This window comes from Erinaceus europaeus, chromosome 1, assembly GCF_950295315.1.
Source record: "Erinaceus europaeus chromosome 1, mEriEur2.1, whole genome shotgun sequence".
NCBI classification, from domain to species: domain Eukaryota; kingdom Metazoa; phylum Chordata; class Mammalia; order Eulipotyphla; family Erinaceidae; genus Erinaceus; species Erinaceus europaeus.
In genome coordinates, this window is record NC_080162.1 from 89,826,363 (window position 1) to 89,850,858 (window position 24,496).

At 43.7% G+C, this 24,496-nt stretch overlaps 1 protein-coding gene and 1 long non-coding RNA gene across 2 annotated transcripts in view; both read left to right on the forward strand.

Annotated features, from left to right (window-relative positions):
- The window catches only part of LOC132538203 (uncharacterized), a 481,696-nt gene that overhangs the window by 128,466 nt on the left and 328,734 nt on the right, over positions 1-24,496 (forward strand). The gene's annotated exons all lie outside the window — the stretch shown is intronic.
- On the forward strand, positions 4,622-13,179 carry WFDC2 (WAP four-disulfide core domain 2). Its single transcript, XM_007530891.3, has 4 exons — positions 4,622-4,871; positions 5,412-5,555; positions 10,362-10,514; positions 13,015-13,179. Exons 1-3 carry the CDS (start codon positions 4,793-4,795, stop codon positions 10,511-10,513), a joined length of 375 nt encoding a protein of 124 aa, XP_007530953.1. The 5' UTR covers positions 4,622-4,792; the 3' UTR covers position 10,514; positions 13,015-13,179.

Consider the following 24,496-nt stretch of genomic DNA (forward strand, 5'->3'; position numbering starts at 1 on the left):
CTGTCCCCCAGCCCTCATTATTTAAAAAATTATTATTTTAAAATTGTTTTATTTGGGGGGGAATAATGATTTAGAGACTGTGGTTGACACCTGGGAAAAATTTCTTTCTTTCTTTCTCCCTTTCTTTCTTTTTTAAAGATTTTATTTATTATTTATGGGAAAGATAGGAGAAAGAGAAAGAACCAGACATCACTCTGGTACATGTGCTGCTGGGGATTGAACTCAGGACCTCAGCTTGAGAGTACAGTGCTTTATCTACTGTGCCACATCTGGACCACCCTGGGAACAATGTCTTATCTCATGGTGCTAAATGTTTGCAAACAGCTTCAACAACCAATTTTCTGTACTGTTGCTTATTATTATTATTTTTTAATAGTTCCCTCTTGGCTGTTCCAGGGAAATGGCTTACTAGAAAAATTCTTCAATTGGGAGTCGGGTGGTGGCACAGTGGGTTAAGCGCACGTGGTGCAAAGCGTAAGGACCGGCTTAAGGATCCCTGGTTCGAGCCCCCAGCTCCCCACCTGCAGGGGGAGTCGCTTCACAGGCAGTGAAGCAGGTCTGCAGGTGTCTATCTTTCTCTCCCCCTCTGTCTTCCCCTCCTCTCTCCATTTCTGTCTGTCCTATCCAACAATGACGGCATCAATAACAACAATAATAACCACAACAATGTTAAACAACAAGGGCAACAAAAGGGAAAATAAATATTAAAAAAAATAAAATTCTCAGTCATGCCAACTCTGGGAGGGACCTCTCTGGGGCAGTTATGGGGCCATTAACTTGGCAGACATGTGTGCTACCATTCGGCTCCAACTTGGTAGACACTTAAGAAGGGGGTTTATGTTAGATGTGGCTTTTTTATTATGTATAGGAGAAAGAAATTTGCATGAGACAGAAAGAGAGAGACAAATCTGAGTATTACAGTGGTCTGTGCAGTATTGGGGGTTGAAGGGGAACCCCAGACACAAAAGTTCGATGTTCTATCAGTTGAGTCTTCCTCAGCTACTAGATGTGATTTTTAATTTTATTTAATTTAACTTTATTTTTAAAGATTTTGTTTGTTAATGAGAAAGTTAGGAGGAGAAAGAAATAACTAGACACCAATCTGGTACACATGCTGCTGGGGACTGAATTCAGGAAATCATGCTCAAGAGACTAGTGCTTTTATTTATTACTGGAGCACCACTCAGCTCTGGCTTATGGTGGTGCAGGGGATTGAAACTGGGATTTTGGAGCTTCAGGCATGAGACTCTTTGCATAACTATTATGCTATATACCCCCGCTATGGTTTTTAATTTTAAATCTGACTTCTCTTTTTTTTTGTTATTTAAAAAAGTTTTTATTTTTAGCTTTATTTACTTATTGGATAGACACAGTCAGAAGCTGAGAGGGAAGTGGGAGATAGAGAGGAAGAGAGACAGAGACACTCGCAATACTGCTTCAACACTTGTAAAGCTTTCCCCCTGCAGGTGTTGTCACTTGAATTTATTTTTTCTAACTAAAAGAAAGACTGATAAATCATACACATCAGTCATCACATATGCAACAAAGTGCTGCTCTGAAAACAATAGAAGTGTTTGTACAATATCACCGATTTACTTGTGTCTTTTACTGCTAAGTCTAAACATATTATGTAGACTGAACATATGTCAACAGTACCTTTGGGATACCTATCAGAAGAGCTCTGTGTGTTGGAGTAGGGTGCCAAAGTAACAACCCTGGGTTGAGGTGGATGTTTGGCTTCACGGGGTGGGGGTAGGTGAGGGAGGGGGGAGATGGGATGGGACATAGTATTTTGGTGGTGGTAATGGTGTTTATGTACACTCCTATTAATTTGTAGTCATATAAATCACTAATTAGTTATGAGAGAGGAAAAATTGATTGAATGTCTCAAACTTTTTAATACACAGATCACAGGCTGAGGCTTTGATGTGTTGACTCTTAAAAGCTTAGACCAGGGAGTCGGCGGTAGTGCAGCAGGTTAAGGGCATGTGGCGCCAAGCATAAGGACCGGCTTAAGGATCCCGGTTCAAGCCCCCCACCTGCAGGGGAGTCACTTCACAGGTGGTGAAGCAGGTCTGCAGGTGTCTATCTTTCTCTCCCCCTCTCTGTCTTCCCCTCCTCTTTCAATTTCTCTCTGTCCTAATAACGACATCAATAACAACAACAAAAATAACTACAACAATAAGAAACAAAGGCAACAAAAGGGAATAAAAAATAAAAATAATAAAAAAATAAAAGCTTAGACCAGGGAGAACAGAAGCAACCAGGTGGCACAGCTATATACAAATAATGTCAAAAGACATAAATTATGGTGGTGATGTCTATGATACATCAAATCCTAACAAAGGGATATTTAAAAGTTAACCCAATTGCCAAATAATCTGATTTCTCTTATCTTACTAAGGAATTCCTTAAGAGTAGCCAAGATACTTTTTAGTGTTTTGTTTTCAATTTTATAGGTACCAATATGATAGGTACCAACTATTCATATAATTACCACGAAAGTTCTCTATTTTTTTCCCCAAATATAAAAATACTTCTAATTCAAAGGAACTGCTGACTGCCATTGGCAACCCGAATCTCCACTGTTACACTTATTCCAACATCAACGCAATTCATTCAGCTTTTGTATAGTTTAACCATGGAAGCAAGAGGCATCCTGAGAGAATGTAGAGGACACAAGACTCACCAGATGTAGAAATGTTCACTCCCAAAAATTTACTCAAAAAAAAAAACAAAAAAAAAACCAGTTGGCTGTTTTAAATGTGCTAGGACAAATGACATGAAGAACATAAATAAGACCTTTTTTTTTTTTTTTTTTTGCGAGGAAAAGCATCGAGCTTAGAATTGCTGAACTCTTATTTATTAGTCCTGCTCTTATTTTCTACTAATCTTTATTTTAGAATTAAAAAAAAAAAAGAAGTCATCCTCATACTTCTACCAGGCCCTGCAGCTAGAGATCCAGGAGGTCAGCCTGGTAAAGGATCCTTTTGTTGGTTGTGGTCAGAGGTCCCAGGATCTCTCTTTGTAGTAGCTGTTTAGGAGTGAGCAATGTGCAGCCAGTTAAATAGTCTCATGGCTGCCAAGTGTGGGGAGGAGAAGGGAAAACTTTCTCCCCACCTTCCTGGGTGCTTCTGAGGATGGTGAAACAATCAAATGGTTAACACCAGACAAATTATTAGGAGAATGAGCAGGTGTAATTATGAATGTGCAAGGAATGTACATAGATAAGTTAGGGTTCTAAATTGAACCCAGAGGTGGTGCAGCAGCTGGACAAATGAACTTGCAAGCATGAAGTTCAAATTTGATCCCCAGTACTGCAAAGTGTTGCTGCTGTTCTCCTTCCTTCCTTCCTTCCTTCCTTCCTTCCTTTCTTTCTTTCCTTCTTTCTTTCTTTCTCTCTCTCTTTTTCTCTCCCCTTCTCTTTTGTAAGTAACAACAGCAACAACAAAAAGGACAAAAGAAAGAAAAGAAATCATTCTAAAGACAGTGACATAAATGGTGATTCATATTCTGAACTAAGAAGTGGCATAGGACTGACAGAAGAAGAAACAGTTGTTCTGATTCATTAGATGTTTTCCCTGTGGGGCCAGGTTGGTGGCATACCCAATAGAGCACACATGAGGGTAGACCAGCATTCAAACCCCATCCACAGACCTGTAAAGGTAAACATCACCAGTGCTGAATGCTAGGGTCTTGCTTTCTCTCTTCCTCCCTTTGATCTCTGTTTTTCATCCTTTATCAAAGAAAAAGGGGGGGTCACTAGGATTGGTGGAGTTATCTTGCAGACACTCAGACCAAATGATAATGTTAATGGCAAAACAAATAGGGAGTCAAGTGGTAGTGCAGCAGGTCAAGTGCACTTGGCACAAAGTGCAAGGGCCAATGTAAGGATCCTGGTTTGAGCCCCCAGGTCCCCACCTGCAGGGGGGTTGATTCACAAGCGGTGAAGCAGATCTGCAGGTGTCTTTCTCTCCTCTGTCTTCCCCTCCTCTCTCCATTTCTCTCTGTCCTATCCAACAATGACGACATCAATAACAACAACAATAATAACTACAACAATAAAACAACAAAGACAACAAAAGGGAATAAATAAATAATTAAATATTAAAAAGAACAGAAACAAAAAACTTAACCCTCCCCAAGACTTTAATTGGTACTTCACTTTCATGGGTCTCAGTTTCATGTGTCAAGTGGCATCACAGACTAATGACTAAAAATTGCTTTCTTTGTCATCCCCACTATGTTCTCAGCAGCACTGCACTTGACACCCATCTAATCCCTAGAAAGGTTCTGTATTCTGATCTGACTGGCCCTCGAGGGCCAGTCAATCCCCAGACTGTAGCCTCCCTGGCATGTCCCCCCCACTCCCTCCTTGTCCTCCCCTCCTCTTCCCCTGTCCCTGCTCAGAGCCTGGGCTTTGCAGCAGACCCAGCTGCTTGCAAGGAGACTTAGAGTGCCACACCTTGTTCTCCCTTCTTGCTGTGCTGCCCTTGGGCCCCAGGAAGGCGGTGAGAGGAGGAGTGGACAAGGGTCCGGCTGCAGCTGGTTGAGCCACTGGCCTGGCCTGGAAGCTGCTTTGGTTCCTGGTTCCCACTGGGGTCAAGAGTGACACCTGATGCCTGTGGATTGTGAAATGGTTTGAGTGGCAGCTAGCCTGCAGCACCCTAGAGCACTCCACCCCACCCATGCAGGCTGGGCCCGCCCCTACCCCACGCCCCCAGGCTGCAGATTAATCCCCCCATCTCAGCTGCCAGCAGCTCACACCTGCACCCCGCCCAGGCACAGCACCATGCCTGCCTGCCGCTGGTGCCCGTTGGCTGCCGCCCTCCTCTTGGGCCTGCTGCTGCTGGGCCTCCCCCAAGTCACAGGTGAGTGGGCGGGGAGGGGCCCCGTGCCCCAGGAGCAGAGCCAGGAGTTCAGAACAGAGCCAGGCAGAAACCTAGTCCTTCTGGGAGCCTGGGAAGGAGGGGTTCCTGGGACCCAAGTGGAGAAACTCAGAAGATTAAAGTTGGGGATATCTCTGTGGCTCCCTGAGGTGACTCCTGAAGCCTAGACTTCAACATGGGAGAGGTCATTGGAGACTAAAAATTCGGGTAAAGACATTGTGTGAAGTGGAGTGTCTCTCTCTGTCTCTCTCCTCCCTGTCTGCTTAGACACCAGAAACTTCGAGATCCAGGCAGCTATGAGTGAGTGGGGGGGTGGGAGCCCCTCAGGTGTCAGGGACCTCTGGTTGGAAATGCTTCTAAAGGGTGTCAGGCATAATTTAGGGAAACAAAACAGGGGCCCTTTCTAGTCAGTGACTGAGGAGTCCTTAGAAACTGGCACCTGTGGCCCCTGGAGCAGGTGGGCATCCTCGGAGACTGGGGGGAGGGCGGTGGGCTTGACTGCTACTTAACACCCCCTCCCAGGCCAAGGAGCAGAGAAGCCTGGCGTGTGCCCTGAGCTCCAGGCAGCGCAGAACTGCACGCAGGAATGCGGTTCGGATGGAGAGTGCAAGGACAACCTCAAGTGCTGCCAAGCTGGCTGCGCCACCGTGTGTCACATGCCCAATGGTAACTGGGGGCCGGGTGTAGGGTGGGGCGGAGGCCCCAGATCTGGGAAGGGGTTGCTCCTGGGACCCTTGCAAAGTTGAGGTGGATGGAAGCAGATCCGCATTGCCCCTCCCGCAAAGCTTTGAGACAAAAGCTTTGTGGAGGCGCAGCGCCTGAGGGCGGCACCCCACCCCACCCCACTTGGGCTGAGTCTCTCCGCATTGCCCCTCCCGCAAAGCTTTGAGACAAAAGCTTTGTGGAGGCGCAGCGCCTGAGGGCGGCACCCCACCCCACCCCACTTGGGCTGAGTCTCTGGGCTTCCACACGACACCGAGAACGCTGCTCCTGGAGGTTGGGACCTGGGTTTGCAGTTTTCTACCCAGTGCGAAGAGTCTGGGGACACCCAGGCTGGCAGGGACTCTGGGTGCCAAGGCCGGTAGCTCTACCTTCTAGGGTTCCCTCCCCCGGGGCCCAGGCAGAAGGAAGCTTCGCAGATTTAGTGGAAGTAGGGTCGCACTGCCACCCTGTGGCCAAGCAGGAAGGGGAGCTCTTGCCCTTTGCCAAGTGATTTGAGAAGTCAGGGCTTCTTCCATTAAGAGCTTTCCACCTTCCTACTCTATTGAACAATCTTTCCTTCTCCAAGGACTACATGGGAGGGAGGGGGCAGCGAGCGCTTGGAAGCTCTATAGAAGGAACATGTGAGTACTCAACTGTGGCTGGACTATAACAGGATGCCAGCTAAGCAGCTTGGAACCCCAGCTTCTCATTATTCTCCCTCAGAGAGAAAAAGGGAGATCTGGAAACAGGGTCACAACTTGTGATACTGTGACTGTGATCTATATCAGAGAGTAGCCTGTGAGCTTTTCCTTCTTGTTATTTCTCCAAAGATGCCAGCAGGCATCTGAGACTTTATGTTTAGACCCCAGACACTTTGGAGCAGGAAGGTGGGAAGTGGTGGAGGACTGCCCCTTGGGACAGCTCTGGGCCTGGGGGCTTCTTTTCTGGAACAAAATAGGCAGGGCTGGAGGAGTGATTTGTCACAGGACAACCTTGAATAGAAAGATATTGCCTTTTTTTTTTTTTTTTTTTTTACCAGAGCACCACTCAGCTCTGGTTTATGGTGGTGGCATAAGGGATTGGATCTGGGACCTTTTGGAGCCTCAGGCATGACGGTTTGTTTGTATAATCATTATTTTATCTCCTCCACCCTCCTATCTTGTTCAAAGGATTGAATTTCTTTCTGTTTGATATTTATTTATTAATGAAAGAGAATAAAGGAGAGAGAGAGAGAGCACACACCAAAGCGCCACTCTTGTGTGTGCAATGCTGGAGTTTGAACTTCCTGCTTAAGAGTCTATGGCTTTATTCACTGTGGCCACCTCCTGGGCCATGAGAATGAATTTCTTTGTGCTAGAAAGTCCAGACTGGATAGCCTCTCTCCTCTGCAGCTAAGCACCCAGTTCTGTGATTGTTTTATATCAAACCCGGGGGCTTCTGGGAAGGAAACTGGACCACTGTCCCTAGATCCAGGAAATAGATTGATATCCTGTGTATATGGGTTCAGGTTGAGCTCAAGACTGGTTTACTTTTTTTTCTTTTCATTTTTTATTACTGATTTAATACTGATTTATAAAACTGTGGAATAATAGGGATATAATTCCACACCGTCCCCACTACCAAAGCTCTGTGTCCCCATTCCTTCTACTGGGTACTGCAGTAGTTCTCTTGTTTTGCTTTTGATCAGTAGTGTGTGGTGATGCCTTTTTTTTTTTTCGTCTTCATCTGTGATAGCAACTGAGTTAGAAATAACCCTTACAAAGGAGGTAGCTGATGTGAGGAGTAGAAGAGAAAATGGGTTTGGACAAAAAGCACATCTTGTCAGTTTTAGCTGTCAGTCGATAGACATGGAGAGGTTGTGGGTATGTAGCTCCTCAAGTGTGCTCTGCATTGTACAATTTATGAGGCTGATTTCCTGGGCTTCCAGTCCTACTCTGTATGAACTTCTCCTCCGGGTGCCTTAATTTCCTCATATGTAGTAAGAAAAACTATTCAGATGTGGTCAGTAGGTGCCCTAGTGATGAGGCACAGAATCCTCAGGCATGAGGTCCCAAATTCAATCCCTGGCAGCACATGTGCCAGAGTGATGTCTGGTTCTTCCTTTCTTTTCTTTTTAATTTTTTTTCTTTTTATATTTATTTGTTTATTCCCTTTTGTTGCCCTTGTTGTTTTATTGTTGTATTTATTATTGTTGTTGTCGTTGTTGGATAGGACAGAGAGAAATGGAGAGAGGAGGGGAGACAGAGAGGGGGAGAGGAAGACAGACACCTGCAGACCTGCTTTACCGCTGTGAAGTGACTTCCCTGCAGGTGGGGAGCCGGGGCTGGAACCGGGATCCTTAGGCCGGTCCTTGTGCTTTGCGCCACGTGCACTTAACCCACTGTGCTACAGCCTGACTCCCTGGTTCTTCCTTTCTATCTCCTCCTATCTTGCTCATTAATAAATAAAAACAAATCTTTTTTAAAAAGGAAAAACTATTTAGAGTGTCTCTCCCCCTCTAAGATTACTGTAAGGATCACGTAAGTTAATAGACACTGAGCACTTAGAATAATGCCCGGCATGTAGAAGGAGCAAAGTAAATTATCGACAAGGTTTAGCAATGTGAGTCTTATCACTGCCACCAAATGTGATTTGATCTATTTGGGAGAAGGTATATGTGCACGTGACCTTCACTTATTTCACACTACTGTGCATTGTGGCAAGAGGATGGAAAATGTTTTTTTTCCAAGCTATTATTTATCTATTTTAATATATTTTATTTATTATTTATTTGATAGAGACAGAGAAATTGCAAGGGAAGTGGATAGAAAGATAGAAACAGGGAGTTGGGCGGTAACGCAGAGGGTTAAGCACACATGGCGCAAAGCACAAGGACCGGAGTAAGGATCACGGTTCGAGCCCCTGGCTCCCCACCTGCAGGGGAGTCGTTTCACAGGTGGTGAAGCAGGTCTGCAGGAGTCTGTCTTTCTCTCCCCCTCTCTATCCTCCCTTCTTCTCTCCATTTCTCTCTGTCCTATCCAACAACAACGACAACAACAACAACTACAACAATAAAACAATAAGGGCAACAAAAAGGAATAAATAAATAAATATTAAAAAATATATATTAAAAAAAGAAAGAGAGAAACAGAGAGACACCGGTAGCACTGCTTCACCGCTTACAAACCTTTCCCCTTGCAGGTGGGATCAGTGGCTTGAAACCCTGTCCTTGTTCATTGTAACATGTGCAGTCAACCAGGTGCATCACCACCCTGCTCCCAAGGCACTTTTTAAAAAAACATTCTTTAAAAATATTTTATTTATTTATTTGCTTTTATTATTTATTAGACATCGAGAGACAGATGCATCTGCATCACTGCTTCAACACTCATAAAGGTGTGGACCAGGGGATTGAACCTGGGTCCCTGCACACTGTAATGTGCATGCTCAACCAGGTGCACCACTGCCTGGCCCCTTATTTATTTATATGTTAACGAAAGAGGGGGATAAAGAGACAGAGAAACCAGAGCACTTCTCAGGACTGGCTTATGGTGGTGGTGTGGATTGAATCTGGGACCTTAGAGCCTCAGACATGAAAATCTTTTGCATAACCATTATGCTTTCTCCCCAGCTCTCAAGCCATTTTTAAATTTGTGATTAATAGTGTCTTCCAAGAATGTAAGATTCTAGGGTATAGTTTCACACCACAGTCACCACTAAAGTTCTGTGCTTCAATTATAATCACCATAGTTCACTCAAAGTCTTTTTTTTAAAAAATATTTATTTATTTACTTTTGTTGCCCTTATTGTTTTATTGTTATAATTATTATTGTTGTTGTTACTGATGTCGTCATTATTGAATAGGACAGAGAGAAATGGAGAGAGGAGAGGAAGACCGAGAAGGGGAGAGAAAGATACCTGCAAACCTGCCTCACTGCTTGTGAAGCGACTCACTTGCAGTTGGGGAGCCAGGGGCTTGAACCCGGATCCTTATGCCAGTCCTTGTGCTTTGTGCCACGTGCGCTTAACCTGCTGCGCTACTCAAAGTCTTAAAGATAGTTCGTTTTTTCTATACTTTTTTTTTTTTGCAAGTTCATGTATTTCAGTCCTTGAGATTCCACATAAAAAATGAAACCATCCAGTAGTTGTTTTTCACTTCTATTTTGCTAAGCATAATCACCTCCAGTTCTAGCCATTCTGTCCCAAAGGACACAATGTCATCTTTTTTGATTCAGAGTAGTATTTCATAAAGTATATATCCCATAGCTTTTTCTTTAAAAAAATTTTTTTTATTATCTTAATTTATTTATTGGATAGAGACAGCCAGCAATTGAGAGGAGAAGGGGAGATAGAGAGGAAGAGAGACAGAGAGATACCTGCAGACCTGCTTCACCACTCGCAAAGCTTTCCCCCTGCAAGTGGGGACTGGGGACTTGAACCCAGGTCCTTGTGCACTGTAACATGTGTTCTAGTTAACTAGTTGCACCACCACCCGGCCCCTCCCATAACTTCTTTAGCCAGCCATCTGTTGATGGTTATTTATAAAACTTAGGCTCTAGGAGGTTTCTGCCTGCGGGCCACAAATTTAGGAAAAGGCCAACTAAGGCCCTCTGAGTCCAAAGCCAGTGACAGAAGAGCAGGAGGAGGGACTTTTAGGGGATCTTCTTAGGCTTCTGAGATGAGCACAGGCAGTCAGCTCTGGAGATGTGATGCAGGGTGGGAGGTCATGTTGTGAGTGTTCATTTCCTTGAGTCCTTATCCCTGACCTCCCTTCCTTCTGTTTCTCCCCAGAAAAGAAGGGCTCCTGCCCCCAGGTTGATGGGGGCATCCCCATACTTGGCGTCTGCGTAGACCAGTGCCAGGTGGACAGTCAGTGTCCTGCGGAAATGAAATGCTGCCGCAATGGATGTGGGAAGGTGACCTGCACCCTTCCTGTCTCCTGAGGTAGGTGGGAGGTGTGGGTGGTGAGACTGGGGATGCGTACTGTTGCTCAGAGATGACTGAACAACAGAAGGCTGAGGAGGACCTGGGCAAGCATGCTCCTTTTCATGCCTTTGTCCATTTATTTTTGTCCAAACATTTACCTCTTTACTTATTTCATTTGGCATGCCCACTTCCAGTTCTATCCATTTTGTTCCAAATGGCACAATTTCATCTTTTTCTGATTGCATAGTAGTGTTCCTTTTGGGGAAAAATTACATCTATTTATCTATCTCTCTACCCCAGAACTACTTTATCCAGTTTCCTGTTAATGGGTATTTGTGTTGCCTCCATATTTTGACTTTTGTATAGAGTAGCTATGAGCATAGAGGTGCATATATCCTCTTAAATTAGTGTTTTCAGGCTTTTGGATAAAAGCTTAGGAATGGTATTATATCATAAGTTATTTACACTTTCATTTGTTTAAGGATTCTCCAGTTTTCCACAGCTGCTACACCAGAGTGCATTCTCATCAACTGTTCTCCATAATCTCGACAACACTTGCTATTTCCTGTTTGGTCACTGTGAGCCAGTCTCACAGGTGTGAGGTGGGATCCCAGTGTCTGACCTGGACTTGAAAAAGATTTCTCTGGGCACTGGGACAGTTGCTTAGGGGGCAAACTATATGTCTTCCTGGTAGGAAGCCTTGGTTTCTATATCTGACACCACAAAAAAAGAACTGAGGACAGAGACAAGCATTGCTCCATTTGAGGTGGAACAGTGCTTTGGTGCCTGCCACACTCCTTCTTCCCATAAAAACATAAAACCAAGCATTGGGGGATCCTGAGAAATAGCTCATTAGGTTTGAGCTTGCTGTCATGTGGGAGCTGCTGTGGTGTCCCTCCTTCTCTCTGTCTGAATTAAAAATCTTGAGAGTGGAGAAGTCCAGCATGTGCAAGGCCTGAGACTGACAAAACAGAACAAATAGACAAACAGACAAACAAACAATCAACAAGCAAAGTGGGCTGAGGTGGTACCTCAGTGGCAGAACAAATGTGTGAGACCCTGCATTTGGTTCCCAGTACTGCATTAAAAACAGCTGGGGCCAAATGGTGGCACACCCAGTTGAGTGTACACATTATTATGCACAAGGACCAGGGTTCAAGCTTCTAGTCCCCACCTGCAAGGAGAAAGCTTCCTGAGTCGTGAAGCAGTGCTCTCCCTCTCTATCTCCTCTCTCTCAATTTCTCTCTGTCCTACCAAATAAATAAATAAATAAATAAATATTACTTGACTTCTGTGAGAATAGATTGGAGATTGAGGGCAGTAGGAAGATCACTTTAGAGGCCCGACTGTGATATGTGATATTTGCTCATGAATTGGGTTGTGAAACAAAGATTTCCTCCTGTTCCCTTAACAAGCACTTGAGCTGTCAGATGTGGAGGACAGCTGTGCCCAGGGAGAGGGGTGGGGAGTAGGAGGTGCTTTGCATGGTCAGGGAGGCAAGGAGTTAATCTTCACTGTCACAGGAAGCATGGTTTTTCACTTAGGTGGTCCATTGGGCATAGAGGTGCTGCTGTCTTTCTACAGCACTGATGCCTCATGTCAAAGTGGGTAGGTGGATGGACTGACATTCCCAGTGCCTGCAGTCAGCACTGCCCAGGAGGGAGAGGGGTGCTCAGGAAGCTGGAGAAGAGTCAGCAGCTAGGGGGTGGTGAAGGCTTCCTGGAGGGCGACCCTGAGCACTTTGCCCAGCAGTCCGGGAGGTGCAGTGAGAAGGCTGTTTCAGGCAGCAGCAACAGGCCAGGCTAATTCTCTGCAACCTCATTGTTGACCTTCTGTTGCCTTTGAAAGCTCAGCCTGTGGACTGGCAGGTCGCAGACAGAACCTGGTTTTTCACAGACTGGAGCCCAGAGAGTGGGGAGGATGTATCTGAGTTTACATGGACCCCATTTCAAGCAGTGTGCTCCTCATTGTTTGTGGGAGAACCCCCATCTCTGGAGGGCCCAGAGCTCTGATCATGAGTGTTCAGTGTTTCACACTTCCAGAGAGTGCCAGCAGCATGGTTGGCATTCAGGTCACAAAGAATTGGCTATACACTTCAGCTCTGACATTAACTGGTCATCTCTTGCACCTGCATTATGATTATTTCAGTTATAAAATGGGACAAATAAGATCTCTTTGATCTTATTATTATTATTTTTCAAAGTCACCATTATCCTATGGTGACTTTTCTAGTGCTGCTAGAGGGATTCTTAGGGGGATGGATGAACTTGACCCTGAAGGAAGGTCACAGTGTTCAGCTGGAATCATGGTATACCTAGTGTGGAGCAGGAGAGGTGATTCTAGGGACTGCAGAGATGTGTGGACAGCCCCCCCATTGTGTGTGTGTGTGTGTGTGTGTGTGTGTGTGTGTGTGTGTGTCTGGGGGCAGGGGACCTTTTGTTGAAGATTTCAGTTCCAGGTGTTCTTGTCCATGCAGTGTCCACTGTCACTGACACTCTGTTTGATTTTCTCTCTCCAGCTCCAGCCGTGACAGGCCACAGCATGGGGTCATCCAGGTTCCTTCCTGATCCCATCTGGCTCCAGCTCAGTGCCCTCCCCTCAGCCTGGCCCTCCTGACTACGGCTTCTTCCTTTTTAAAACAATAAACTGACCCCTTCCAGCACTGGTGGGGCTGTGGCCTCCATTCCTGTCATACTGTCCTTTTCACTCCAAAGTGCAGGTGGGCTGGTGGTGGCAGGGGGTCTGATCTTCCAGGCAGGGAGGCTGGAAACTTCTGCTGAGAAGCAGTGAGCATTGATTCAGGCGTCATGTCCTATGTAGTTGGGAAATGTTATCCTAAGGTGGTGGAGGAGGACAGCTGGGGCTCAGATTCCTGATGGGCCCCTCTACTCAGTCTGCTTCACTGTGGGGGCTCTGGTAAGAGCAGTGGCTCCCCCTGTGTGCTGGATCAGGGCTGGGAGACTTGCTTGCAGGTCTCCTGGGTCTGTGGACCACTCTCTGCATAGCTGATGATTAACCAGCACAGTAAACCCAGGGCTCCACAAAATTTCTGTGGCCACAGAAGGAAAGGGGCAAAGCCAGTGTCCTATGTTGTTTTAATTCAAATGTTTATTTGAAAAAATATATAGTTACATGGATCAAAATTTATCAGGTGAAAAAGCATGTATAATGAAAAACACTTTTCATCTTTGACTCTCTCCTTCCACCTGCAGTGTTTCCTGTGGAGGCAGTCAATGTCATTAGCTCCGTTGCATTCTTTCAGAGATATACTTCCCTCTCTTTCTTCCATCCCTGTATCTCTTCTTTCTTCCACTTCCATTCTGTCCTCATATATCCTTTACTTTTTTTGTCCCTCCATTGTCTCAGTTCTTTCCTCCCATGATCCTTTTAACTCAATACTATTTCTGTCTTTACACTCATTTCTCTTCTTCCTATATTTTCCTCTCCCTCACATATTCCTCTCTTTCCCTACTTCCTTTCAGTAAAAAAAAAAGCAGCCATTTTTCTTTTTTATTTGATAGAGGTGAGGGTGAGAGAAGAGAGAAAGAGAGAGAGACAGAGAGGAGAGATACCTGCAGCACTGTTCTACTGCTCAGGAACCTGCAGGTCCATAGTTGGATTGGGGACTTGAACCTGGGTCTTCACATACAGCAACATGTGTGCTCTACCAGTGTGCTACTGCCTCACTCATGTCTTTCTTCTTATTATTTTTGGATAGTCCTCCATTGTTGAGTTGTATAAAATCTATTCAAGCACACTTCTGCTGAGCCTATTTAGGTTACTATCAGTATTTTTTAAAATAATTTTTTATTAGTGATTTAATAATGATTAACAAGATTGTAAGAAAACAGGGTTACAATTCCACATAGTTCCACCACCAGAGTTCCGTGTTCCATCCCTTCCCTTGGAAGCTTCCCTATTCTTTATCTCTCTGGGAGTATGGACCAAAATTCTTTTTTGGGGTGCAGAAGGTGGAAGGTCTGATTTTTGTAATTGCTTCTCTGCTGGACATGGACATTGACAGGTGGATTCATGCCCCAGCCTGTTTCTATCTTTTCCATAGGGCTCTGGAGGGGTGTGGTTCCAGGACACACTGATGAGGTTTTCTGCCCTGAGGAGGTCAGGGTGGTGTCATGGTAGCATCTGCAACTTGGTGGCTGAATGGCGGTAACATATGAAGCAAATTGCTCAATAATAATATCCAGTGGTAGGAATAGAGCAAATGAAACTAGGGATCTTCATCTGGGAAGAAGCTAAGAAGTCTATTTTAGGTATATTCCAAGGGGGCCCATGAGTTAAGTAATTTTTACCTGAGCTTGATAGCTAACATGCAGGTGGACTAAAAGTATTGTTTGGGAAGATGGTGTCAGAATTGAGAATAGGAATAGAAAGCTGGGTTAGGGCAGAGAGTAGCTCCCAAATATGAGGAAAGTATATAAATACTATTAACTGTTTACCCCAATGATCTGACCTAGGGCCCATGTCTATTCGTATTTAGACATTATACAGGAGTCTGTGTAACGTCTGAGTCCCTGTCAGTCTAAGCTTGCAGTCCATGGTCACAGCTAGGAACATTCTAGGTTGCACTCATTTCAGGGCCAGTCTTCTTTGAGTGGCAGAGTAGCTTGACCCAGCCACCTGGGGCAGTCCCTACCATTGCTGCTCTACAGCAAGGAACCTTCTTCACTCTCTTTAAAAAACCATATTTCAGAGAGTCGGGCAGTAGTGCAGCAGATTAAGTGCAGGTGGCAAAGCACAAGGACCAGCATAAGGATCCTGGTTCGAGCCCCGGCTCCCCACCTGCAGGGGAATCACTTCACAAGTGGTGAAGCAGGTCTGCAGGTGTCTTTTTCTCCTTCTCTCTGTCTTCCCCTCTTCTCTCCATTTCTGTCCTATTCAACAATGATGATATCAATAACAACGACAATAATAACTACAACAATAAAACAACAAGGGCAACAAAAGGGAATAAATAAGTATTTAAAAAAAAACACCCATATTTCTCCCAGTCCTGGAACCTCTGGGACTTTGCTTGTACATTTTCATGCCTCTCCTCTTGATCTTCTCCCCTGAGCTACTGCCTCTGCTGACCTCAGCTTAATCAGTGCAACCATTGTCACCATGCCACATTTCACTTCAGACTGTATCCAGATATGCAAGCCTGAGATGCCAACTCTCCAGCTCCAATAATCTGGTGAGATCTTTCCTTACACATGGGACTTCCTCATTCCATTTCAAATGCTGCTCTTCCTAACAAAATCACAGTCCTTAGATATAGACCAGGACCCAAGGGACAGGGTACATGTGCACATAAGTTTGGAAAATATATACCTCAAAGTAAAAGTGCTCAGTAGTCTGTTGTAAGTAGATTTAGACTCAATAAGTCCAGCAAGTACTCTTTCAGAAACATCAATATAAAGTTCTTAATCAAATACTTACTACTTAGGCCTAGAACCGCCCCCCCCCCTTGTTCACTTCTCTCAATCACTTTAACTCTAACCTTGTCAGACGAAGGACTACAAAAGCTGGATAAGGGCAATAGACTGGCACATTTTAACGACAGCCTTTTTGGTCACTACCAAGCCACCCCATCATCTGGGGCTCTAGTCAGGGGAATCCTTGGATTCCCACATAGATACTATGGGCCTAGACCTCTAATAGATTTCTTCACTTCACCATCCCTGGTCACTTCCATCAAGAATGTTACTATCAGTCTTTTATAGACCCAGATTTGAACGTAGGCCATCTCATCAGAGTCCCAGACTTGTCTCCTGGCAGTGACTTCTCACATTAGCTCAGGACATGGTTTTAGCCTTCGAAAAGTGGGGGGTTAGAGAGGAAGAGAAGGAAGTGTAAACATGCTTCACCTAACTAAGGGAATCAATTCAGAGAAATATGTCATTAGGCAGTTTCATAATTGTGTGAACATACACCTCCCTACATGGTATTCATCTAGGCTCCATGGAATAGCCTTCAGGGACCACCATAGTGTAAAGTGAAAGATCATTCATGTAAGTTGGCCATGGCAGTGATCTGACCCCTAGAACAACCTTTATATCCAGTGGGATATGAGAGCTAAGGCTACACTGAGTGTGAATGGCAGGAGACAGAAAACTTGGTGCTGAATGGGGGTAGATAGCATAATAGTTATGCAAAGAGATTCCCATGCGTAAAGTTCCAAATTTCCAGGTTCAATTCCCTGCACCACCATAAGCCAGAGCTGATCAGTGCTCTGGTAAAAACAAACAAACAACCAAACAATAAAACAAACAAACAAACAAATATAACTTGGTGCTGAATTTGCCATATCTTTGTCGTCTGTGTGTCCTTGCCTCAGCCCAATGGTCAGGTAAGAAACAAGGGCTTCTCCATCCACCCCTTCCTTCCTGGCTCCAGGTGAATGAACACAGGTTCTGTCTGGATGGGAGTGGGGAGTTGTGTGTGCAAGGTTCACTTTCAGCGGTAGGTGGCAGTGTGGCTTTACTCTCAGCTTCCCTTCCTTGAGTTTTAGTTCTGTCCTTGTCTGGTGTCCCCAGAGCTTCTAGGCAAAAGAAAAGCACACAGTGATGAGCTGTGCAGAAGTCCGAGTGACAGAATGTATGACTACCATCCCTCCCACTTCCTCCAGGCTTGCATTATTTTATTGTTGTTGTTATTATTAATGCTTTTATTATTGATTTAATAATGATTGACAAAATTGTGAGTTAAGAGGGGTACAATTCCACACAATTACCACCACCAGAGTTCCATATCCCCTCCTCTCCATTGGAAGCTTCCCTATTCTTTGTCCCTCTGGGAGTATGGACCAAAATTCATTACAAAGTGCAGAAGGTAGGAGTTCTGGCTTCTGTAATTGCTTCACTGCTGGACATGGGCATTGGCAGGTTGAACCACACTCCAGGCTGTTTCTGTCTTTCCCTAATGGGGCAGGTCTCTGAGGAGGTAGGGTTCCAGGACACATTGGTGAGGTCATCTGCCCAGGGAAGTCAAGTTGGCGTCAGGGTAGCAACTGCAACTTGGTGGCTGAAAAGTATTAAGATATGAAGCAGAGCAGAATGTTTAATAATCAGGAACCTATAAGCAAGAATATGAAGCAGATGAAATTTGGGGTCTTCATGTTGGAAGAAGCTAGAAAGTCTATCTAAGGTCTATTCTAGGGTGCCCATAACTTTACTAACTTAAATTTTTTTTATTATCTTTATTTACTGGATAGAAACAGAAATTGAGAGGAAAGGGAGTGATAGGGAGAGAGACAGAGAGACACCTACAGCTCTGCTTCACCACTCGAAAAGCTTTCCCCCTGCAGGTGGGGACCGGGGGCTTGAACCTGGGTCCTTGCACATTCTAACATGTGTGCTCAACCAGGTGCACCACCACCTGGCCCTAATTTTTTTTTTTAAAATCAAAAATTAGCCCAACAGCTAACATGCAGGTGGGCTAAAGCTATTGTCTGTGGAGATGGTGTCAGAGTTGGGAATCTGACCAGAAAGCTGGATCAGGGCAAATTGAGGTAATGCTGGCTAGTATGTTTTCAGTGTACAATTTCACCTCTTTTCAGTTTGCCTTCTTTACCCAGCACCAAGGCTCCTATATCTCCTTCACAGTCTACTGGATGTTTCATTCATTCTCTTTCTCTCTCTTTCTCTCTCTCTTACCTTTCCCTTTAGTAACTTCAGTTCTGTGTCAGAATTTCAGGATTTGTTATTTACTTTCACCTAATCTCTTGCTTTGTTTCTTTATATCCTACAAATGAATAAAATGTGTATTTTACCTTCTATTTATGATTTATTTCACTTCACAAGAACCCTTCTGGCCCTATCCCATGTGTTAGCACGAGGCATGATCTTATCATAATAACTGAGTAGTTTTCCATTGTGCATATATACCATATCTTTATGCTTTCATCTGTCATTGGACATGTAGGCGTTTACTGTATTTTGTCTACTGAAAATGGTACTGCAATGAATAGAAGTGTGTATAGGGGTCAGGCAAATATTGTTCCTGAGTTATGCTTTTCTGCTGAAAATGTTGTTGGAAAATTATCTGAAGACCCAGAAGAAATAAAGAAAAAGTGTGAGGTCACCCAGTAGAGTGCACACTCTTTTTTTTTTTTTTTTAGTGAGGACTCAGAGTTATAGACTAATGCTGAATATTATGTAGATGCAATTTTTAACATCTGAGGTGGAATTATTAATGAAAACACTTGGATTATAATAATATTGTCAACTTCTCTGAATTTGAAGGCAAGGTAATTCTAGTAATTTCATGGATGGGAGACAAAATTTGAAGGAAGTGACTTTGATATTAATAATTCAGGGGTTTCTAGGACATTTTAGAAAGACAGACTGTAGGACTGATCTCCTTGCATGGAGAATATTACTGAGAGGAAGGGAGGAAGGATGGGTGATTGGATAGATTGGTGTCTAAGGGGTAGGAATGAGGGAGCAATCTTTTTTTTACAAACTGCCACGAGTTTGTCTTCTCAATCATAAAAAGCAAACAATAGTTATGAGAGATATTTAAAGTACTGTATTTTTAAATTTTTATTTATAAAAAGGAAATTGACAAAACCGTAGGATAAGAGGGGTACAACTTCACACAATTCCCACCACCAGAATTCCATATCCCATCCCCTCCCCTGATAGCTTTCTATTCTTTAACCCTCTAGGAGTATGGACCCAAGGTCCTTGTGGAATACAGAGATGGAAGGTCTGGCTTCTGTAATTGCTTCCCTGCTGAACATGGGCATTGACAGGTCGATCCATACACCCAGCCTGTCTCTCTTTTTCCCTAGTGGGGAAGAGCTATTGGGAAGCGGAGCTCCAGGACATATTCGTGGAGTTGTCTGTCCAGGGAAGTCTGGTGGCATCACGCTAGCATCTGGAACCTGGTGGCTGAAAAGAGAGTTAACATACAAAGCCAAACAAATTGTTGAACAATCATGGACCTAAAGGCTGGAATAGAGCAGATAAAGAGTTGAGGGGTCCTCCATTTTGTAGATAGCTAGTAGGCATATTTTAGTTAAATTACAAAGGGTCTGTGGCTACACTAGTTTTTTCCCCCTTTTTCTTTTTGCCCCTGAGCCTGAAATCTGATATGCCCATGGATCCAAGTTATTGTCAGGGGAGATGATGTCATGGTCGAAAAAAGGAGCAGAAAGCTAGATCAGGGAAGAGAGTAGCTCCCTAATATGGGAAAGGGGTATAAATATTGTTGACTGTAACCCCCATCAATTTGATGTGATCTGGGGCCCATAATTATCTTAGGAGCCTGTGTTACCTCTGCATACCTCTAGATTGAGCTCACATTCTGTGGTCATGAGGAGGAACATTCCAGGCTACCTCAATATTGACCCATCTTTCTCAGATGTAGCATAGAGTATGTTGTCCAACTTGCCTTGGGAGGATGGAACATTCTCTACCATTGTTGATAGAAGTTGGGGTCAAGGTCCTATGGGGGCCCACAAAGGGCTCTATTTTGTTGTTCCTGATAGAAATGACTGGTAACAATGGAGAGAGGGACTTACTCGAGTTCTAGGCCCATCAAGTCTGTTTGGGAATATCTGGACTCCCCGATTAGGGCCCCAGCTGGTGGAATGGCCTGATAGTGACTAAAGAGTCATCATTAAAGCCTGCCAATCTCTGGCCCTTATTCAGCTTTTGCAGTCCTTGCTTTGCTAAGGTTAGCTTTGGAGTGAGTGAGAGAACTGTAATAGGAAGTAGGTGAGGAGAGTATCTAAGTCTAAGTGGACACTATTTCATTATGAACTTGATACTGACTCACTACAGACTACTGTGTGTTTTTGCTCTTAGGTATATATTTTGGATTTTTAATTTATGGATACATGTGAACATATGCTCTATATCATGGGACCTGGTCTATGTCTACTGTCGTATGCTTTACATTGGTTTGTCCTAGCCCTCCCCCCGCCAAGAGAATTGGATCAGGCCTGCTAATTTCGTGGGCCCGCTTGGCCCCGCCCCAGAGGAACCCCGGGAGAGGGTTCCTGAGTCTGAGAGTTCCCGAGTGACAGAGTTCCTGAGTTCCTGAGTTCGAGAGTAAGGGAGAGAGAGTTCCTGAGTTCGAGAGTTTCAGGGTTTCAGAGTAAGAGAGAGTGCCAGAGAGAGAGAGTTCCTGGGTTCCTGAGTTCGGAGAGTTCTAGAGTTGGAGAGTTCCTGAGTTCAAGAGTAAGAGGGAGTGCTTGTGCTGCCGCAAAGAGACAGCGGAGTTCTGTTTGGTGATTAGTTTGTCTTAGTTTATAAATCGTTGTTCCTGAATAAAGAAATACAGCTTCCCTGCCCAGCTGTTGTCTCCGCGTCTCTGTTACCCGCCTTGAAGCAAGCCAGCTGGCAAGAGCCAACAAATTTTAACAATAGTCTACATTTTGGCACTTTATTAGGAAGTGAACCTCCTGGAATAGAATTAGAGAATACCATGAAATTAAAGGTCTCACCCAAGTGATGAGGGTGAAGGGTTGGCACTCCATACCTGACGTCTCTATACACAGTCTGAGGCGAAGTGTGCTGAGATGATACTCGTTGCATTGATTAGGTTGGATTTGACACATGCAATATCATTTGGTATGACTTGAGAGAAGCATGCAGGGAAGTGAGCCCCACCCCAGAGGTTCCAGGATTGGAAGAAACATAGGTTCTATAGACAAAGCAGGAGGTTCCTATTGTCTTAGGGTTTAAGAAGACAACAAATAGTTATTGCAATAATCACGTTGTTTGGCAATTAGGTTAACTTTGAAAAATCCCTGTGTTAAGATTTGCTGTATCATACACACCATCACCATATTTTATGTCTTTTGACATTATTTGCATATAGCTATGCTACCGGTTGCTTTTGTTCTCCATGAAATAAGCTTCTAAGAGAGTCAACATATCAAAGACTCAGCCTATGTATTAAAAAGACTCAGTTTGTGCTTTAAAAAGTTTGAGACATTGAATCAGTTTTTCCCCCTCTCATATTACTTAAATAGTGATTTATATGACTATAAATTAATAGAAGTGTACATAAACACCATTCCCACCACCAAAAGACTGTGTCCAATCCCACCCCTTCTCCTTCCCCCCCACCCCATGAAGCTGAACATCCACCCTCACGTTCCACCCAGGGTTTTTACTTTGGTGCCCTAAGTAGACACTATTTCATTATGAACTTGATACTGACTCACTACAGACTATTGTGTATTTTTGCTTTCAGGTATATATTTTGCCCTAATTTATGGATACATGGTTTCCTGAGAGAAGTTCTCAGCTAAAATTGCTCTGAAAATAGACTCTGGGCCTTTGGACTTGTCCTCCTCCTCAGATATACCTACCACTCTTATATTTGATCTTTTGATGGTGTCAACAATTTCACAGAGAGTTGCTTTAGTCTTTCTGGACCATTTCTCTCATCCTTGAATTGAAAGAGTGGATTAGCTGTATCTTCTAGATTGGAAATTATTTCTTCTGAATATGTGTGTCTACTTCTTAAGCCTTCTACTTGGGTGTGCATAGAGTGTCTTTTACATACAATACAATCCCAACTAGGTCCTCTTCCATCATGTTTATTAAACAATTTGTTCTGCTTTATATCTTAATGTTTTTCAGTCACCAATTTGCAGCTGCTACCATGACTCCAAACTGACTTCCCTGGGCAAACGACCTCACCAATGTGTCCTGGAACCCCACCTCTCCTAGCCCTGCTCCACTAGGAAAAGATAGAAACAGGCTAGGAGTGTGGCTCGACCTGCCTATGCCCATGTCCAGCAGAAAAGCAATTACAGAAGCCAGACCTTCTGCACCCCATAAAGATCTTGGGTCCATACTCCCAGAAGGATAAAGACTAGGGAAACTTCCAATGGAGGTGGTGGGATATGGAACTCTGGTGGTGGGAATTATATGGAATTGTACCCCTCTTATTCCACAATCTTGTCAATCATTATTAAATTAATAATAAAAAAGAATTTCAGAATCAAGGAAAGAAAGGCAAAACAGATGATGAAACAAAAGCTAGTCTTAGTCTGTTGCAGAAAGGCCAAGAGCTGGAGAGTGGGGTGGGTCAGGCAGGAAGGGGTTGAGAGTGTTTGGACCTAGTGCTTTAAACTAGAGGGGGATCTGTTGGGGGCAGCAGGTCCTTGAAAGGCAAGGCCCCTGGGCCTGTGAGCAAAAGGCTGGCAAAGTAGGCCTTCTATGCGCCCCTGACCTTTCTCTTAGGATGATTAGAGAAAGCTGAGAAAATGATAAAGACTTTGCAGACTCTCTGGGAAATGGTAATTGTCTAACTACATGAACTTTTGCCTCAACTATATCTTGCTCATGTTTTGAGAAACTGTACTTTGCTTATACACCTGGATTATGTTTTGAGAAACCTTATGCAGAGCCAGCCTAATTAAACGTCTTGCTGTGTGTGTTATGAAAGACTGTAAGAAAAACAAATCTGGGCTCTCAGTCACTGGGCTGGGGCCCTCCCGATCCCATTGCACTGTCTTCTTTCTTTTCTCAATCCTAGCGCCCTCTCCAGGTACTATGGTTCCTGGTGGGCTGGCTCCAACCAGAGGGATCTAGTTTGGTGATGGGGATAGTGTGCAGACACCTATCATGGAAATGTGAGAAACTGTATCTGTGTTAACTGTCTTGTCAATTATTTTCCCCAAACAAAAAAAAGTAATCAATGATAAAGTGTTTACTTTTATTTCTTCAGTGTTTTTGTCTGTCAGTATATGTATATTTAAAAGTTCTTTAGATTTCAACCTGCTGGAATTTATGCAATTACAGGTACAGAAATAAGTGATTTAGGAGCAGAGAAGGCAGAATAAGTTTGGGTTCCATAAATGCATCTTTCATTCACAAGTTTTTTTTTTTTTTGCCATAATTCAAATCCAACTCAACGGAAAGCTGTTTTCACAATCAGATTAGTGTCTTTGGCAGATTCTTTTGCACTGTTGTTCACGTAAAAAGTTGTTGCCATTGCCTTCGCAGCCTCCAAATTCAAACAGCTCACACCTTGAAGTTTTGGAATTGTAAAACCACCGTGGAAAGTTTGCTTTGCATATGCCTCTATCCATAGGAAGACTGCATATATATGCAGTGATAGGATCAGGAGTACCTAGACAGAGAAAGTGCTTGAGAGATGTCAAATTATCACTTTGTCTTTGTAGGTTCCATAAACTAGGGGATCATATTCCATAACTGTGGGCACAATAGTGAGATTGTCCATGTTCATTGAACTCTGTCTTTCCTACTCAACCTACCTGTCCTATTCAACCATAGCCATGCCCATCTAAACACAAGTTGAAATTCCTCCCACTTCTTTCCGGGGTTTGACTAATGTGGAAACATCCTATAATTGAGAGTCTAATTTAAATGGGCTTAAATTTTAGCCTTGTGTGATATTATATTAATTTAACTTCTCTAATTTTCCATGGTCTCATTAGTAAAATCAGGGATTTGAACTCTCTCAGGTGTCTGAGCACTTCTGGGTCTCATTTCCTAGAACTATAGATAGATGAACTCTCTCAGGCTACCACCTGCTGTCTCATAATTGCTAGCCCATAGTACACAAAGGCTTTGCTTTGAATTTGACACACGTCAGGATGTGGTGAAGTCGTTCTCTAGCTATGTGGTTTGAACAAATAAACAAAATCTTTGACACTTAACTCTTTTCACTCTAAAATAGTGTATAATATCCATAGCATTGACTTAATAGCCAACAGAAAGCAATGAAAAATAGAAAAACATTGGTAAATTGATAGTGCTACTGCTCAGTCACACTCTTCATTCACCAAAAAAGCACCTGGCATTCATTTATTCAATTAATTAATTTTGTTGTTAGGGATTCTCTGAAGCTTTGTACCTGTGCTCCTGTCAGATTTTTTCCAGGTAGAGTATCTGTCTAGTAGAAGGTAAGATTTGGAATTCTTTATATACATATACATAATTTTATACATATACATATACCTCATATACATATCTGCATTTGAAACATTTTATAAAAATATTTACTTTTAA